Source organism: Bufo gargarizans, chromosome 1, assembly GCF_014858855.1.
Source record: "Bufo gargarizans isolate SCDJY-AF-19 chromosome 1, ASM1485885v1, whole genome shotgun sequence".
NCBI classification, from domain to species: Eukaryota; Metazoa; Chordata; class Amphibia; order Anura; family Bufonidae; genus Bufo; species Bufo gargarizans.
In genome coordinates, this window is record NC_058080.1 from 364,492,245 (window position 1) to 364,512,611 (window position 20,367).

At 45.0% G+C, this 20,367-nt stretch overlaps 1 protein-coding gene across 1 annotated transcript in view; it reads left to right on the forward strand.

Annotated features, from left to right (window-relative positions):
* The window catches only part of SBNO2 (strawberry notch homolog 2), an 84,037-nt gene that overhangs the window by 34,222 nt on the left and 29,448 nt on the right, over positions 1 to 20,367 (forward strand). The window contains 7 exon segments of the mRNA XM_044269392.1: positions 632 to 720; positions 7,754 to 7,844; positions 16,412 to 16,573; positions 17,784 to 17,870; positions 17,954 to 18,050; positions 18,145 to 18,305; positions 18,846 to 18,979. Coding sequence (XP_044125327.1) covers positions 632 to 720; positions 7,754 to 7,844; positions 16,412 to 16,573; positions 17,784 to 17,870; positions 17,954 to 18,050; positions 18,145 to 18,305; positions 18,846 to 18,979 — 821 coding nt within the window.

Here is a 20,367-nt window from a genome sequence, read left to right on the forward strand (position 1 = left end):
AGTAAAAACCGTCCCCAAAGAGGTCTGTAGTCCTTAAAAAGGGCTTGCTGTAAATGACCTGTATTACTTACCCTGTCTGTTTGCTGGGGTTCCCACCACTGGGATGTCCATTGATCTAGAATAGGGTCTAACATAGGACCATGGGTCCCCCCTCCTCCCTGGCCAGTTTCTCTTAAATAAGTTTACGCATCTTTACATCAGATAGCGGTAGCACTCTTGGGAATTTCACCTGAAAGTGGGTTAAATCATTCTTCTTACTGGCACAGCAATAGAGGTTGACCCATCACACGGTATGTGCACACGCTGCAGATTTGCTGCAGAACTTTCTTGGACTACACATTTGTTCCCTACTGAATGAGGCTTTCTGCCGCATGTGCTTGGAGTTTTACAAACCTCAACAGTAGCAGAAATTTCTGCAGCAAACCTGCCAGGTGTGGCTGTCATATTGAATATCTGACAGTGGTTCTCATGCATGCGCTAAGCCTGATAGCGGGGTTACTAATGTTGGACAAGTGCATGTTATGTGACATTCTTTTCTCTAAGTAATGTGAATATTGTCTGCTCAGAGGTAGAGGGAGGGTTAATGGGGTAGGTGTGAGTGATTTCTTATGCACCTTTGCTGTGATTTCAGACCCCGGTGCTGGCTGGTACCCAGTGGACACATTACTCATATTCACCTGCTCATTGCTTGCCCCATGCTCCTATCACCAGCTCAGATCCGTAAGTTCCACCTATCCCTCTTCACCTTTCTGCTTCCAAATGTGTTGCCGATGTTGCAAATGATTTGATGATATATAATTTTTGCACTTGCACCTGGGCATTATAACTTTTTATTTATTTTTGCAAAGAAATTAAGCTTTGTGTTCTGACCATTTTATTTCATCAAACTTACCAAATCATGTGCTATTTTTAGTGGCTTTCTTTTTTTTTTTTTTTCTTCTGTTTTTTCTTTTATTTCCTTGTCCGTGTCATGTTTGATGTTTTCTGCTGTCGTGTGTTTTTTTTAATTTTTTAAATTTTTTCTGTTTTATTTAGTCACAGTGTGGACTCGCTGAAGTTTTCCTTTAAATCCCCTATTTGTATTACAGCACAATGCTCAAAAATGTAGGGGCTTTTAACACTTTCATGTGATATATTTTATGCAGCATGAAAAATCATCTGTTATTGGCAGTACATTACCCCGTGTAAGCCGGCCGGCCAACATTAATGAAACTGCATGCACCTAGGGCTGAAACGATTATTCGAATAACTCGATTAAATCGAGTCAAAAAATTCATCGATGCAGTTTCCCTGCATCGAGGAATCGTTTAGATCACGTGATCACGGAGCGGGAGTGAAATTAAGCGTCTCACTCACCGCTTCCGTGTCCTCCGAGGCCAGAGAGGCAGGACTGAGCGGAGGAGGAGGGAGTCTCTCCCTCCCCACTGTGCGCGGCTGCCGCTGAAGACCAAGTAGGAGGAGGAGGGGAGGGACTGAGTAGGAGGAGGAGGGGAGGGGAGGGACTGTGGCCACTGCGCCACCAATGAATGTGCCGGCCATATCCCACAGGGTCCCCCTCCTCCCCCCCATCATTGGTGGCAGTGTCAGTTCCGATCGGAGCCCCAGCAGTGTAATGCTGGGGCTCCGATCGGTTACCATGGCAGCCAGGACGCTACTGAAGTCCTGGCTGCCATGGTATGGTAGTGAGCAGAGAGCAGCGCATTATACTCACGTGCGCTGTGGCCGGCGGTCGCTCCTTCTCATAGGTCTGTGCGGCGCATTGCTAATGCTGTAAGCATTAGCAATCCGCCGCACAGACAGAAGAAGGAGCGACCGGCGGCCACAGCGCACGTGAGTATAATGCGCTGCTCTCTGCTCACTACCATACCATGGCAGCCAGGACTTCAGTAGCGTGACTCCTGGCTGCCATGGTAACCGATCGGAGCCCCAGCATTACACTGCTGGGGCTCCGATCGGAACTGACACTGCCACCAATGATGGGGGGGAGGGGGACCCTGTGGCCACTGCCACCAATGATTAATACTGGGGGGGGAGGGAGGGGGGGGTTGCGTTACCAGAGGGGGCAGGCAAAACAGAGGCTGGGGGGAGGGGGGGGGGAGGCAGATCAGAGGCTGGGGGGAGGGGGGGGGAGGCAGATCAGAGGCTGGGGGGAGGGGGGGGGAGGCAGATCAGAGGCTGGGGGGAGGGGGGGGGAGGCAGATCAGAGGCTGGGGGGAGGGGGGGGGAGGCAGATCAGAGGCTGGAGGGGGGGAGGCAGATCAGAGGCTGGGGGGAGGGGGGGGGGAGGCAGATCAGAGGCTGGGAGGGGGAGGCAGATCAGAGGCTGGAGGGGAGGCCAGATCAGAGGCTGGAGGGGAGGCAGATCAGAGGCTGGAGGGGAGGCAGATCAGAGGCTGGGGGGGGAGGCAGATCAGAGGCTGGAGGGGGAGGCAGATCAGAGGCTGGGGGGGGAGCCAGATCAGAGGCTGGGGGGGGAGCCAGATCAGAGGCTGGGGGGGGAGCCAGATCAGAGGCTGGGGGGGGAGCCAGATCAGAGGCTGGGGGGGGGGAGCCAGATCAGAGGCTGGGGGGGGGGGGAGCCAGATCAGAGGCTGGGGGGGGGAGCCAGATCAGAGGCTGGGGGGGGGAGCCAGATCAGAGGCTGGGGGGAGGCAGATCAGAGGCTGGGGGGGAGGCAGATCAGAGGCTGGGGGGAGGCAGATCAGAGGCTGGGGGGGAGGCAGATCAGAGGCTGGGGGGGGAGGCAGATCAGAGGCTGGGGGGGGAGCCAGATCAGAGGCTGGGGGGAGGCAGATGGAGAGAGAGTGGTTAATGGAGGCTGCAAGCACCACCTTGGCATGTATAAAGTTATTGGTTTAGAGAGGGGTTAATGAAGGCACCTCCAAGGTGCTTTCATTAACCTCTTCAAACCAATAACTTTATACATGCCTAATGCCAAGGTGCTTCCATTAACCCCTCAAAACCCAATGGGCATGTATAAAGTTATTGGTTTGGAGGGGTTAATGGAAGCACCTTGGCATTAGGCATGTATAAAGTTATTAACCCCTTCAAACCAATAACTTTATACATACCTAATTACATACGTTATTTTAAGTAGCTTTTTCTTATTAGATTACTCGATGAATCGAGAAATATAATCGATAGAATACTCGATTACAAAAATATTCGTTTACTGCAGCCCTACATGCACCCAAACAATTGTGCCACTCATTGTCTAAATGGCCATTGATCTGCAATAGTTTTGTGTAAAAGACTTTGCCACCATCTCTGGCCCCCTGGCCATGGGTTTCCAGTCTGAGAACCCCTTTAAGGCCAGTTCAAGTTCATAAAAGTCAAACGTGAACATGACAGCTGTTGAAGATGCATGGAGAATTTTGGGGTCAGAGGATATCACTGTGCTGAGATGATTCCAGATGAGGACCCAACAATGGTTACCACATCATGTCCAGCCATTTCGGCTCTGTATGCATGCCATGATCTCATTAGATTGCATATGTGGCATTGCAAACTTCTGTTCTCCTAACTAAGCAAAGGACTTAACATGTTGGACATTTATAGCATATCCATAGGATGTCATAAATGTCTGATAGATTGAGATGCAATGTTGGGGACCTACACCTGTAGAAGTCACACAAGTGGCAGAACTCATGTTCTCTTCATAGCTACCAGTCCTTAATTTGCCACTAGTAGCAGCCTCACCAGGTAGGTGGGGGTATGCCATAAATGTCTAAGATTAGAATAAGGCCTCATGCACACGACCGTATTTTTTAATGTCCCGCAAAACGTGGTTCCGTTGTACCGTGATCCGTGCCCGTTTTTTCTTCCGTGGGTCTGCCGTGATTTTTGGAGGATCCACAGACATGAAAAATGAAATAAAATTCTAAGTCAAGTTTGCCATTGAAATGATAGGAAAAAACGGACACGGATCACGGACACGGATGACAATCTTGGGTGCATCCGTGATTTTCACGGACCCATTGACTTGAATGGGCCCGTGAACCGGACAGGTCATATTTTTTTCACGGCCTAGAAACACGGGTCACGGGCGTGGTGTAAAAACGGTGCACAAGCCGAGTTTTCAACGGCCCCATTGAAAGTCAATGGAGCCGCAGAAAAAAACGTCTAACGGCACAACGGCCACGGGTGCACACAACGGTCGTGTGCATGAGGCCTAAGATGTAAGATGTGATTCCTGCACCCGCTGTAGTATACATCTCAGACCTAGACCCTAGGTCGCCAGGCTTACAGAAACTTCCAAGTGAGCTGACTCTCCGCTGTGTCCCTGGCTCCCATTGCAGTGAATGGGAGGTACGCAAATAGCATAGCACAAGTTAGGCTTCTTCTGTAATTGGAGGTTACAGAAAAATTGTGGCTTGTTCTGCTTTACTGTTTACATAGTTCTTAAGGGCCCTTTACATGGGCCAACAATTGAACAGATCATCATTAACCAGCGTTCTAGTAATGCTGGTTAGCGATGATCTGGCAGTGTAAATGCACCGCCGATTACCCGTTGAACATGTGAAACGCTTGTTCCTTGGGTAATTGGATTTTTTGTGCAGCACGAAAGATGATCGTTTCCCAGTGGCAGATCGTGCTGCTGGGAACCAACGATACATAAGTGATCGCTCCTACCCATACTCTGAATGTAAATGCACTGGTCTCCTCCGCTAGTGATCAGTAGATTGTCGGGAAGGAACACTTCCTTCCCAACAATCTGGTAGATCATCAACCCGTGTAAAGGGTCTCTTATTCACTGCGAAACAGTGTGGCGCCGGCCTGCTCGTTAGTTTTCCTAAGTCCGGTAACCTGAGGTCAGAGCTTAGTCCCATCTCACTGTGGAAATGTCAAGATGGGACAACCCCTTTAAAGCCTTCTAGACAGAACAGAAGTATAATGGAGCATCCCTCAAAGCCCTGTACGCCAGGTTGTGTAATAGACAGCATCGGAGATTAGCTTTGTATGGCTTCTAAATGTATGAGCCTCTGCAGATTCGTATAGCCGTTTCTTCCCTAGGAATGGGGGCATAAGAGTATAGACCTGACCCTGCATCCTCTATGCTGTAATTAGTAATCCTGATAAGAAGTACATTAAACGATTAGAAATGTAGCTGTGAGAGCAGGTGAACTAAGAGTTCAGGTAGAATTGCAGTAGGACAGGGTAAAATTTCTATGGCATTATGTATGCCTCCATGTGTGCTTTAGAACCTACCTAATAATCCCTCTTTCCATGATGGCCATATCGTTTTCTATAGCTTTGTTGGCCACACTGCCCCTGGGAAGACAGAAGAACAGTGGAGATGGTGGCAGTGTGTAGTCAGAGGCTCATGTATGGTCACTCCCCAACATTTGTCTATTGTAGACGGACCGGATAAATGAACACTATGGTAACTGTGCTGCATTCCCGTGCAGATGGTGCTTACAACCCATAAAACTGCTTGTATTGCTTACTCATTGCCTGCCAAAAATGCAAGTTTTATCACTTGCCTTTCCAGCATCTTTTAGCCATCAGCGAAAACTTCAGTGTGAAGTTGCATTGTCAGATTTCCTTAAAGGGGTTTTCAGTTTGAATCCACATCCATTAAAACAGTCATTTATGAAGGCTATCTTCTGTTCTGGGCTGGCGTCACATGACCATGTCCATGCTGTCCATCTTATTTCCTGTGATGTCCATAGGCAGCAACAGGAGCTGTGATAGGGGAGTGTCTATGTAACTAGCTGGGTGGGAGGAGCTATAAACTAGCTGGGTGTTGGGGCAGTGATAGGGGAGTGTTTATGTAACTAGATGGTGGGAGGAGCTATAAACTAGCTGGGTGTTAGGGGTGTGTCTGTAACTAGCTGGTGGGAGGAGCTATAAACTAGCTGGGTGTTAGGGGTGTGTCTGTAACTAGCTGGTGGGAGGAGCTAAAAAACTAGCTGGGTGTTGGGGCAGTGTCTTTGGAACTAGCTGGTGGGAGGAGCTATAAACAAGCTTGGTGATAGGGGAGTGTTTATGTAACCACAGCTCCTCCCACCAGCTAGTTACATAGACACTCCCCTAACACCTAGCTAGTTTATAGCTCCTTCCACCAGCTAAACTAGCTGGGTGTTAGGGGCAGTGATAGGGGAGTGTCTATAGCTCCTCCCACCATCTAGTTACATAAATTAGCCGGGCGTTGTTAGGGGCAGTGATAGAGGAGTGTCTAACTAGCTGGGCATTAGGGGCAGTGACTAGGGAGTGTCTATGTAACTAGCTGGTGGGAGGAGCTATAAACTAGCTGGGTGTTAGGGGCAGTGATAGGGGAGTGTCTATATGTAACTAGCTTGTGGGAGAAGCTATAAACTAGCTGGGTGTTAGGGGTGTGTCTCTGTAACTAGCTGGTGGGAGAAGTTATAAACTAGCTGGGTGTTAGGGGTGTGTCTATGTAACTAGCTGGTGGCAGGAGCTATAAACTAGCTGGGTGTTAGGGGTGTCTATGTAACTAGCTAGGTGGGAGGAGCTATAAACTAGCTGGGTGTTCGGGCAGTGATAGGGGAGTGTCTATGTAACTAGATGGTGTGAGGGGCTATAAACTAGCTGGGTGATAGGGGTGTGTCTATGTAACTAGCTGGTGGGAGGAGCTATAAACTAGCTGGGTGTTAGGGGTGTGTCTGTAACTAACTGGTGGGAGGAGCTATAAACTAGCTGGGTGTTAGGGGTGTGTCTGTAACTAGCTGGTGGGAGGAGCTAAAATACTAGCTGGGTGTTGGGGGCAGTGTCTTTGTAACTAGCTGGTGGGAGGAGCTATAAACCAGCTGGGTGTTAGGGGTGTGTCTATAAAACTAGCTGGTGGGAGGAGCTATAAACCAGCTGGGTGTTAGGGGTGTGTCTATAAAACTAGCTGGGGGAGGAGCTATAAATTAGCTGGGTGATAGGGGAGTGTTTATGTAACCACAGCTCCTCCCACCAGCTAGTTACATAGACACTCCCCTAACACCTAGCTAGTTTATAGCTCCTTCCACCAGCTAAACTAGCTGGGTGTTAGGGGCAGTGATAGGGGAGTGTCTATAGCTCCTCCCACCATCTAGTTACATAAATTACCTGGGTGCTGTTAGGGGCAGTGATAGGGGAGTGTCTATGTAACTAGTTGGTGGGAGGAGCTATAAACAAGCTGGGTGTTAGGGGCAGTGATAGGGGAGTGTCTATGTAACTAGATGGGTGGGAGGAGCTATAAACTAGCTGGGTGATGGGGGCAGTGATAGGGTAGTGTCTATATGTAACTAGCTGGTGGGAGGAGCTATAAACTAGCTGGGTGTTAGGGGTGTGTCTATGTAACTAGTTGGTGGGAGGAGCTATAAACTAGCTGGGTGTTAGGAGCCGTGCTGGAGATGTGGCAGAGAAAGGAGAAGTGCATCATCGGTTGCACAGAAAGTTTCACGTACATTTTGAAAACGGGTCAGGAGAGTGCAAATTGAAATAAAAGCATGGGAAGAATGTACATGAGAAAAGCAACTGCATGTTTATCTTTTAAAAACCATAGGGATCCTGGAAAACCCCTTTAAGTCTAGGGCTACACTAACTTTGGCTGCGACATGCATATTGAAAGTGAGCGTGAGTCACAAGTTCCAGCTAAATGGTAGTCGCAGCATTTTGTGGCTCACAACGCAGCCCATTCCCGTTCATTCACTGTGATGTCGGTAAGCAAGGATGCTCGGCCATGCACCGCGTCCAGTCGCCTTGTAGCTCTAGCCTTTTTCCGTCCTTTCCTTGTTCCATGTTGTTTTTCTTTTCTCCTCAGATTACATTATAATGGTCAGACAGAATATTACAGCAGGAACTATTCCGCCCCGTTCTCGAACTACTTCTCTGACAGCCAGGCCTACGTTCAGGTAAGCACTTGGGTCATTTGCATGCGTCTGTTGCTTCCTTGTCTCCAGCAGCACCTGCTTCCTTATTGCTGGTACGCCTTTTATACTGGGTCCTGTGACTCTCTTCTGTCCTGGCACCTCTTTTTGTCCGCTTTCCTAAACTTCTACTTGTCTTTGTCTTGAGCGACCAAGCGTTAGCCCTTTACTGTTCATGCTGGAGAAGCGGTCTTGCCTTGTGTCCCCAGTGCCCCCCCCCCCCCTCCTCCGTCTGGCTGCAGCTTGCGGTGACCTGCGCTGAATGTTGCGTAATGTTGTGCTGTGATGTTTCCAGTAATGTATATGTGATCAGACTGAGCAGTTAGGAGGGAGAGGCACTCTCTTCTGTAACCTGCGTTGTATGCACTTAGACAGTAAAGGCAGAAATCTTCCTAAATTTCCAGATTTCTTTCTGTGGAAAATCCCGAGAAGGAGTGCTCCAGTGCAAGAGGAACTGTGCAGAGTTTACACACTTCTCTTAACCCTTGCTTTGTGTTTTATGTGCTGAGGCGTCCTTTAGTATTTGGCGATCACACCTAATTATTTGGAGGGGGTCTTAACCTACACTCTCGAAATTGTGTTTGTGGAAGGCCAGTAATTCCACTCTCTATAGCATTTCTAACGGGTAGAACCGGCAGTGATAGTTCGCCCCCCATTATTTATTTTATTGATCTTCTTACAGTCATTTACAGTGTGCGGTATAGAGTGACATAGGAGGCAGGGGTGCACATGTATATGGCATGGTAAATTAGCTTTATACGACGCTGACGTACCAGGGTACACTCAGTGTTGGTGGTCTCGTGACATCTATGCAATCTACCATTTCTGCTGCTGTCCCATTTATCTAAATAAGGTTCCCAGAAATCCATGCCCATGCCGCAGAAACTTTTCAGGTGTTTGCAGCAAATCTGCTTCTTGTGAATACACCATCCACACACTGGTATCTTGGTAAATTCAAAGCCGGCCATATACAGTAGATAGTTGGTTGACCAATGACAATTCCTGCTATCTCCAATGGGGAGAGGGGAATAAGCCAGATGCCTGTTCCAATGGTTTTTCTCCCATGGGAACTAAGGGTGGGCATGTTGAAGTCCAGCATGCTCCCTCCTTCTTTTACCTGTGTTTAATGCAGGGTAATAGGTGGTCGGTTGCTTCCACCAAAATCTGCCAGTTGGACCAACTTTTATCTTATTTATGGGGAGCTCAGAACTTCCCTGTTCTCTAGGACGGAGTGGTTTTCAGATACTGCTTACATGATACAATTTATGGGGGTTTTAGTTCATGTCTTTTTTTTATTTTGTGTGTGGCTGGGAGCAGATTTCAGTTGGCAATTACCATTTACAAACTCAATGGGTTATCTGGTAACTTTTATTTTCGAAATCTCATCTCGCCCACAGTGATGACTTTTCCATTGCTTGTTCTTTTTTTTTTTTTGTGGCCCGCATGCAGAACCTTTCACCGTTTACTTCAATGGGGCTTCAAGAAAACGAAAAGGACTGTGTGCATTCCGCATGTGTATGTCCTATTATTGTCCTCAGGAATAGGACTGTTCTATTAGGGGCCGGCCTTTCCGTTCTGCGGAGTGCACCCGGCCAATATCCGTGTTTTGCGGACACCTAACCACATTTGGTTGTGTGAATGTACCCTAACAAGAGGGGGATCAATTAACAAGTATTGGGATTAATTTTTTTCCCTTACCAGGCGTGCGCTGCACTCTTCACTCTAATTATGTTGTGGGCTCTTCTGGGATCATGTACTGTAGACAAGGATCCAAGCCAGGTTTCATCCTGCAATATTTGCGGGTTGCTCCTGCACAGTCAGACGTCCTCCGGCGCAGACAGCTTGCCGCGCCCAAGGCTGCCTGACTATGCAGGTGCAACACCCATACATTGTGGGTTGAAACCTGACTAGGATCACGTGCTCGATGTACAGCACGTGATCCCACAAGTGCCGGCAACATGGTAAGGTAATTCTTGTAAGACTTGCCACTGTGGGGGAAAAAACTGTATAACCCCTAGAAAACTGAAATTGGTGTACATGGACCCGTAAGGGCATGCTGCAGATTCCACACAGAAAATGTGCAAAAATAACCCATCTCAAACAGATGTGCTTTTTTTATTACATGGCTTGCTGCAATTTTTTACATTTTCATTAAAACTTAGCCCAAGTATGGTGGTGCAGCAATTCCATTGTGTGCCCGGATATTTGTTTTTTTTCAGGGGGCATTTTGTGTGCAGGGTGGGGCTGCTGGCGGTGGGGGCATGTGAACCATGTTTAGCAGAGATTTTTATTCTTAGTTCCTGTAGCTGGTGCTAAAGTTAATGCACGTTCATAGTCTGCTGTAAATATTAAAGTTCCTGGAATCCTCTCTATTCCCCTCAGTTCAATTGCTCTCTGGGGGGGAGGGAGGAATGAACAAGAAAAGAATCAATGTCTATGCGTTAGTAGTCCCTTGGAAGGGGTTAATGACATGGCACGTCAGCAGTGAAGGAGTTAACAGACTAATCAACTGGTGCTCTGCCCCCCCCCTGGCAGTCAGGCAGTAGTAGTCAGAGTTCCAGGCGGCTAGGGGTTAAGTTAGCCGCCCGTTCCCAGGCTGTGATTGGCTGGCAGGGCAGGTACAGGTACATAAAGAGGCGGGGCCAGGCACAGTAAGTGTTGTGACTGCCAGGAATCCTCGCATAGAATCATTTCCTGAAAGTCAGAAGAGCACTGAGAGGAAGTGGGATCAGGGCTGGCCTGCGTACCCTGGGGGGAGGGAGGTGGGATAGTATGGGGAGGAGAGAGCAGCAGCACTGAGGCAGTGTTGTCATGTGTAGAGCTGCCTCTCTCCGGCTATCTCCTCTCTCCTGTTGGTATGTCACATCTGCACTTCTGGCTGAAGCTTTCCTCCGTGAACAAGGTACCAGCACTCATTCTGACATCTCCTAGCTTAGCGCGGGGTCGGTGAGCTTCTACATGTGCTTTCTCCTGAGGACAGCCTACGCTCTAGCGTGTCACAGACCTGCACATATATACCGTTTCTTTTAGATCTCTGCCAGCATTATACAAGGCACTAGGGTTTGCGTCTTCCTCCTTCATGTCACACTTGGGAAGGCCCCTAACTTCACAAGGATATGAGCCAAACTACTTCTCCAGAGGTACAAGCGTTGTTTCTGAGAAATGTATTGAGTCATTGTAAAACCTTGTGATATGCAAATACATATCCAGGTCCCCATAGGCAAGCATTTGCGTGTGGTTTCTTTATTTTAGTTTTTTCTTCTGTGTACGTTTTGTTCGGTATCGGAAATACTGCTGTCGTACTTTGTTCTGTATTTCTTGTGTACCACATCCTACTTGTCCTACAAGATGGCACACATTGCCATCCCGTTTGAAATGGTTTTAATAGATAATATAGTATCGGTTTATATGTTTTGAAGGATTATAATTCTTTTTTGAGGTGTTTCTTTATTTTAGAACTGTTTCTGTGCCTGTTCGTGTATCAGTCCTATGTTTCTATGCTGCTATGAAGCTGATCCTCCAGTGTGATATCTGAAGTCTGGTCCAGTATACCGCTGGTTTATGATTGTGTCTTGTAGACTTTGAGATCTTTGCATTTTGTAGTGATGGTTGCTGGAGTCCTTTTAGAATTCTGGGTGGAATTTACTTGGCCTTGGGGATTATTCAGCCTGAAATCTTGCTCTTTAATCAGTGGTGTAATCTTTTACAGTACCGGTCAGTGAAGCCATATTGCGCATGATGTTTTGGGCCAGTCAACCAGAAATATCAAGTTTGGCATGCTGGTTGATAATATGGTCATGGAGTTCAGGGGCGGTTTTTGTAATTTTGGTGTTGGGGCCATTTCTCGGCATTATCAATGAGAGGGGGGAAATCTCATTTTTCCAGTAATATGAGGACCAGGGGATCTGTCTCCCAATACAGTAAGGGAGGGCTAGCCATAATGGCTGGGAGGGGGGGGGGGGAGTCTCACTCTTACTGTAATACCTAGACTGGGGAGGCGCCTCCCAGTAAAACTGGAATCCTCCTAAGAATATGACTTGTGTATGTAAATAAGCCATCTTGTTCCAGCTCTGGGCGACTGTTCATTGACTTCTCAGATGTAGGGCATCCTCTCGACTGGTCAGTCAGGTCATTGGATAGCTGAGCCTCGAAATTCTGCAAATGGTAGAATTAGATGCATTCATGTGTGCATTTTATCAGTAGTATAGTAAGTGGAGGACCATAGCTTTCTTTAAATCAGTACCATATGGCAGTACCATATGTATCGGTAAGGTTCAATGAATTCACGCTTCAAACCTGTAGATGGCTTCTGTAACGACAGCATAATGAAAGAAAAAGTAATAATAGATTTGTTCTAGTAACCGAGGATGTGTTATTATGAGAGATTGGGAAACCTTTTATCTATTGCTGTCATTCTACAAAGGAGGTACACTGCAGTATAGTCTACAGATACTTACCTTTACTAATACTGCTGTCAGTGACTCTACGAAGAAGGTACTCTCCAGTATAGTCTACAGATACTTACCTTTACTGATAGTGCTGTCAGTGAGTCTACAAAGGAGGTACACTCCATTGTAATCTACAGATACTTACCTTTACTAATACTGCTGTCAGTGATTCTACGAAGAAGGTACAGTCCAGTATAGTCTACAGATACTTACCTTTACTAATACTGCTGTCAGTGATTCTACAAAAGAAGGTACAGTCCAGTATAGTCTACAGATACTTACTTACCTTTACTGATAGTGCGGTCAGTGATTCTACAAAAGAAGGTACAGTCCAGTATAGTCTACAGATACTTACTTACTTACTTACTTACCTTTACTGATAGTGCGGTCAGTGATTCTACAAAAGAAGGTACACTCCAGTATAGTCTACAGATACTTACCTTTACTAATACTGCTGTCAGTGATTCTACGAAGAAGGTACACTCCAGTATAGTCTACAGATACTTACCTTAAGGCCTCATGCACACTGCTGTATGTATTTTGCTGTCCACAAAAAAACGGATCCACAAAAAAATGCGGATGACATCTGTGTGCGTTCTGTATTTTGCACAATGGAAAAGCTGGCTGCTAATAGAACAGTCCTATCCTTATCCGTAATTAATGCGGGCAATACTAGGACATGTTGTATTTTTTTGAGGAACGGAAATACGGACATATTGAAACGGAATGCACACAGGGTACCTTCTGTTTTTTTTTTTTTTTTTTTGCGGACCCATTGAAATGAAAAGGTTCCGTATACGGTCCACAAAAACCCCCCGAAATGGACACTGAATGAAAATATGTTTGTGTGCATGAGGCCTTACTAATACTGCTGTCAATGACCCTACAAAGAAGGTACACTCCAGTATAATCTACAGTTGCTTACTTTTGCCGTTAATGCCCTTGATGGTAGGTTTTCTGATGGTCATGTAAGATTTTACATTTATGCTGGCCTTTTGTCTTTTGTGGACGCATTGTGTGTGGCAATTGTCCATTTCCATTATCGCCCTTTTGTATTATTTTGTGGATATTGAACATATCCCACAACTCATGTGTCTGTCATCTGCCTATTTTCTTAAGAACTGTGTAGGCGATATAAGACAGTTTTTATAAAATGGCGCATACTTTTATATAAGCAGCGCACACTACAAGTAGTATGGAATCAGACCATGCACCTAAGTTTAGATGGAGGAAAAAATCCTATTTTCAGATACCGAAACGTTTATAATATTCGAAGGCTGAGTTCACATTAGCATCATCAAGTAGCAGCTACACCAGATATGTTGTCAAACGTATCCCGACCGATCCCATTAGTTAGTTCAGTTATATCTCCAGTATATTCCACAGCGCTGTACAGAAATTGTCATCACACGTATTAGTCCTTGTCTCCGTTTGAACTCGCAGCAGATTGTATTCCAGCAAAACTCTGAGAAAACTCATGCTTCCTCAGGTAGAACATACAAACTCCATGTGGATGTTGGGGGATTTAACACAGGACCACCCAGCATTATCAGGGTTCCGTTACTTTGAATAGTGCTGTAGACCAACTAAAACACGACACCAGCGATTGTTGAAAAAGTGAAGGCAATAGATGGAAGAAAAGAATAGGCAGTGGATAGCTGAACATCTGTGGGGGTTGTTACTCCTCTACATAATTATAAAAAAAATTTGAGAATGTTTGATATACCTACTTGGATATCTTTCCTGATTAATTATTGGCTCAGAAGAAATCCTTGTGTACAGCTAGGAGGAGGGTCGGGTAACTTTGAGCCCCTCGCCTCTGATTACGCCATTGTGTTTGAAATTAGAGGGTGATTAAAGGGAGTTTCCAGCATCCCATGGTTTCAGGTATTTGTCATTGTAGCTTTTACTAAATTGTTGCTTAACCTTTCCAACTTCCTTATTTTCCCTGCTAAAATAGCAGAATTACGTACACACCTAGAATAAGGATTCGCAGGGTGCTGCAGTCCAAGGTCCAAAAGATAATTTAGGTCAGCAGATCGCTCACTGAAATGCAGAATCTTTTTTTCTTATTTCTCTTTCACTCTTTTCTCTCCTTTTTCACTTGCTCTGTTCTCTCCTTTCTCACTAACTCTCTCTTCTCCTTTTTACATTTTTTTTTCTCGCTCTCCTCTCTTGCGCTGTCTTTTCTTTCCTCTGTCGCACTCTCTCTCTCGCTTCTCTGCCCTGTCGCTCTCCACTGTCACTCTCTCTCTCTCTCCTCTCTTCTCTGTCGCACACTCCTCTCTATTTTCTCATGGTCTCTCATGTTTGTGTGTTTTTTGTTTTTGGTGTTTTGTTTCATAGGCTTCTATTAGGACTTAAATGTACATTTACCAAATAACACTTAAAAAATAAAAAGCCAAGAAAAGTGCACGTAAAAACACTGTAAAAATCATGTTGCACTTAAAAAAAACACTGTGTGAAGGAGCCTATAAAGTTTAACTAGATCGGCTCTCGCCTTTCTCTTTTGATCCTCTGATTTTTCTGCGTTGACCATCTTTCAGGCTGAAATAAGACTGGGGTCACATCTATGAGCAGAATGACAAGAATGTTAGTAATGATGTGACAGATCGCAACAGCTTCCTATTGACCCCAGTGACTATAATGGGATCTGTCAGGTTTTGGTCATGACGTCCACTGGACAAAATATTGTCGTCGTAGTCTGCTATGGAGGCTCCAGTGCAGATTGTGGTAGGGGATGGTATTTTTACCATGTTTGGTGTAATTTTCCAGTAAATCCAGTCATGAGAACTTTTTCCAGTGATGGCACTATGTCTCAGCAGGTCAGGGCATGGTTCCTTATCTATAGTATAATTGCAGGACAAGTGGCATTGTTGTCTCTGGAGGATCATAGTGTCTGTAACATGTATACTGTATATACTATTACGAGAAGTAGGTAGGACAGCTGAACATGCATCTATCATTGCAGCCATGAATTTCGGTGAATTTCCTCCCGTTAATGTGTCTTATGAAGTGCAAAGAACAAATGTTTTTAATTTCTCATTCATTGGACAGTCTGCTGGACACTAGGAAGTGAAGATGTTGAGGGATGAAAGCTCTGATTGCATCGTGGTGAGAAATGTGCAGATTACCAGAGTCTGGATGTGCCTTTGTCTTGAAGTGTTCATGTTGACTTTGTTATGCTGCCATCTTGCTAAGTTTGGACCATATCTGGATAGCTAGTTTGTTGTTCAATTATTTTTATTGAAGATAACAATATAATATATATTGAAACAACATAAATAGCTTTTCATTATTGCCACTTAATACAATATCCAAATATAGTTAGACCAGTACAATTGGTAAGGAAAAAGACCAAATTTGATAAATTGGAAAACCATATTTAGCTAGTATTAATCTGACATAGAGACAGAGGAGGCAAGGAGAGAGGGAGAGGAAAGAGAGAAGAAGAAAAAAAAAAAGGGAAGGGGAAAGGTATACCATTTGAAATTTCAGTAACCATAAAGCATTTATGTTCTAATATTTACCTGGTCTAACCAGGTTTGATACTCTTGAGAACCCTTAAATAGGATCCAGGGGGTTCACGTTTTAAGATGGCTCTCATCTGTGCCTTCATCTTCCGCCAACAATTCAGCCATTCTGCGTATCTCCTCAAATGTATCTAACCAGTTTCTAATGTGTGGAGTGTCTTGGGATTTCCAATATCGTATGACCAGGCGAGCGGTCTGCGCAAAAAATTCTTAGGATGCCCCTTTTTAAGGCATAAATGGGACCAGGGAGTATAGATTGCAAAGTCCCCTCAAGGGTCCATTGTGATGACTTACCGCTAACCTGGTTATACAGCTCATTCAAGACCTTCCCGAAGGGAGTTTGCCTTTCACAGTGCCAAGGATAGCTGGTTTGTACAGGGTTTCATCAAATGTTCCTCTTACTTATTGCTGGTGGGCCAGTTAGACCTGAATGAATGCAGAGTAATATCTCATTTCACAACATCTGCTTCAGATACAGTACTGCAAGCAAAAATACTGCGCGGGTTTGAGGTGTCGATTTTCCTTTTTTAATTTTTCAGCTTTTAACTGTCCCTATCTTTCTCTCCCGAAGGACCCTCCCCCATATTTTAATGAGTTATCCAACCACTCCATCCTCTCTTCCCCGGATTCTTTATCTGACATTAAGGACACTCAGGACTTTCTGCCGATTGACAGTCTCAGCAATGTACCGACAATATGGGATATCATGCCACAAGACACCAGCACTACATCGGTGAGTGGTGCCGATACTTTCTCTTTGCTCACTGCACCCATTCTACTGTACATTAGATTGTCTTCTCTCTATCACAGTTGTTATATTCATTATTCCTGGTTAAACATAGTTACTAGTTTTTATTTTTTTTCTGTTCTCTAAGCCAGAACTGAACTAATGCCAGGAGCCACTAATCACCACACCTTTTTTATTTTATTTTATTTTTTTCTTCTTCTAATTAAAGCTTATGCAATTTCTTCTATTGAGGCTTCGATTTAAATGAAAAATAATTGTCACCAGAGTTATCCTGCCGTCCCCAGTGTGCAATTTTTGTTCTGTACTCTAACTATATCTGTAGGACTTGGCACCTTTTTAGACTTGCCCATAGAGCGGGCATTGATTGGGGAGAAGTAATGTTCATTTTCGATCGTTGTTACTGTGATCATTCATCGCCATACGGTTTTGTTGTCGGCAACACATCTCTGTTTACATGGGGTGATATGGTGCTGATAAACGGCGATTTTTTTGGTGCTGCATGAAAGAAGCGATCAACTGACAAATGAGCAATTCGCAGCAGATTACATCGGTCAATTATCAGGATGAATGTTCATATGAATGTTTGTTCCCAATAATTGTCCTGGTCCTCATGCCCATGTACAAGGGCTTTTAGGATTAGGCAGAATATTAATTACAACCAACCTTCTCTGATATGGTAGATCCAGTCTTCTGCATGTGCTAGGAAGTTGTCATTTTGGTACGTTTTTGCTATCGGGTGTATGTGATAATATATATATATATATATATATATATATATATATATATATATAGTTCTGTGCCTTGTGTTTATTACTTTGACTTAAGCCTCTTTCACACGAATGAGACGGATTGTGTCGGTTTTGTCTGCAATTGCGTTTAGTGTTTCAGTTTTTTCCGCGCGGGTGAAATCAGTTTTGATGCATTTTTCACGCACGTGATAAGAAACTGACGAATAACAAACAATATCCGGATGCAATGCATTTTTCACTGAAGCCCCATTCACTTCTATGGGGCCAGGGCTGCATGAAAAACACAGAATATAGAACATGCTGTGATTCGCGTGCAACGCAGAAATGGTGTCTGAAAAGCAATGCTCATGTACTGGTGCTATGCATTCACTTCAAAACTCGCTCATGTGAAAGGGGCGTTAACAAGCTAAGTTTTTTCTAATTGCATATGTTTTTTCGTTGGTCAGCTTCTTTCCTCCAGTCGCCCCTTTCTGGGCCTGGACAAGTTTGAGGACCTGCAAGCCATAATTAATACTCCATCAGTGCAGCAGCGGGTAAGATCGAAATGCCTGCGCTATATCCACCTTTACATTGTCATGTTCATGATAAATTCTTACTTTTGTCCCTCATGTTACAGTCGTCAAATCCTGTAGTAGAAGAAGAGGAGGATGACGATGAAGATGCTGAGGAGCTGGGGCACACGGAGACCTATGCAGATTACATGCCTTCTAAATGTGAGTGCATTTACAGCAGCCAAATGAATTATTGGGTTAAACCCTACTATGAAGTATAATCTGTATTTACCGAGATTCTGTCTTCTCATATCAGCCAAACTAGGTATCCAGCACCCCGACCGTGTAGTGGAGACCAGCACCCTCTCCAGCGTCCCTCCTCCAGACATTACCTACACTCTTTCCCTTCCCAGTTCTATTGTCGAGAAAGGGCTATTGTCTGCTTTACAGCTTGAAGCCATAGTGTACGCGTGTCAGGTGTGTAATGGCAATATTGCTGAAGATTTAAGAGTACCTTTCATGTTTGTTTGTTTATTTTTTATTCAGAATCAATACCTTTACTTGCGGGGTACCCCCTACTGATGCTGCCACCCTGCCTGTTTTTTTTAAATATCGATCCTACGTCCCACTCTGCCCCCCTGTAGTATTCCCATAAGTAAGATCGGTACAGGGAGAAAGAGACTCCACGGTTTCTCAATGGGCGTCTCCTTCTCCCTTGCCGAGACGCTGTCCGCTGTGATTGGACCGCGGCACAGCCAGGGAGAAGGAGACGCCCATTGAGAAACCCTGGAGTCTCCTCCTCCCTGTACCGATGCTCAGGATTAACATACTGAGTGGGAAAACTACAGGGGAACACAGTGGGGCGTAGGAGCGATATTAAAAAAAAAAAAAACCAGGCAGGGTGGCAGCATCAGCGGGGGTATTTAACTAACTAAAAAAACAAATGAACACGAAAGGTCCTCTTTAAACTTGCCATTGACGACATGGTTTTACATTTTATGTTGTGTTCTTTTAAAGCAACATGAAGTGGTCCTTCCCGGTGGCCAACGAGCTGGATTTCTCATTGGAGATGGAGCTGGCGTGGGAAAGGGACGGACTGTTTCTGGGATCATATTAGAAAACTTCTTAAAGGGCAGGAAAAAATCTCTTTGGTAAATTTGCCTTTGAAACTATTAATGCCTTTTTAATTATTGTAACTTATTCCTCAACCAGTTCAAGACCGGGCCATTTACCCCCCTTCCCAACCAGATGCATTTTCAGTTTTATTTTTTTTTATAGCCATAGCTTCTTTTCAGTTCAGTTATGTAAATAATTTTTGCACCTTCTTTCAGTGATACATGGGGCTTTATTTGTGTCATTTTTATTTAGCGTATTTCCCCCCCCCCCCAGGAAAATGTAAATAATAAGGGGGGAAAAGTTTTGTTTTTATATATTATAATATAGTATTGTCATTTTGATATAGTGGGTATGTAGTTTACCGTCACTGGGAACAGGGCTAAAAGCTGCAATGTGATGGCTTTTTTTTCTGTTTTTATTTTTTTTGATTCTTTTTATTTTTTTTATATTTAACGTTTTGTGCTAACATTACATTTAAAAATAAATAAATGTTTTTTTATTGCTGATTTCTCCTGCAGCTGCGGCTGACATATTCCCCTGTGGCTGTAGCTAATACAGCCCCAGAGAGGTTGTAAAAGGCTTAGACTTAGCAGCTTGTGCAGATACTTGACCCCCACATGATCCCTAAGACCGAAACTGGAAGCGGCATTGCCATTTTCTGTATATACATCACTCAAAGGTTAAAGGGTTTTCCGAGAATTAAAAGGGTTATCCGGGAATCTAATTTACCTCCTGGATAGATCATCAATATCAGATCGGGAGGGTTCCCGGACCTCCGTCCTCCACTGATCAGTTGTTAGAAGGGGACGTACCTCTGAGAGCGCAGTGAGCTCTTCCTAGGCCATGTGATGTCAATGTACATTAGTCACATGGCCTAGTTGCAGTTCCATCCCATTCAAGTCAATGGAGCTGAGCTGCAACACCAAGCACAGCCGCTATAGAGTGCTGTGCTTGGTAAGCTGCCGGGAGTCTGCTGCACTCACCAGAGCTCAGGTGAGTGTGGACGCTCCATGAAACAGCTGATCTCCGGGGGTGCCAGGCCTCGGACCCCCGCCAATGTGATAAATGATGACCTAGCCTCAGGATTCTTGGATAACCTCTTTAAATATTGATGATCTGTCCTCAAGATAGATCATCAGAGTTTGATTGATCCAACTCCTGGCACTCCAGCCTATCGGCTGTTTGAAGGGGGCTGCAGCGCTTTTCTTGGTATACCAAGCACAGCACTGTACATTATATAGTGGCCATGCATGGTATTGCAACTTGGTCTCTTTCACTTGAATGGGACTGATTGATGGATGTGATGTCACAGGCCCCTTCACACAGATGATGGGGGGGGTCATGGGAGTCGGACATTTGAGAATCGGATATGGATGATCCTAAGGATATGTTGGCAGTATTTAACTCCCAGACAACCCTTTTA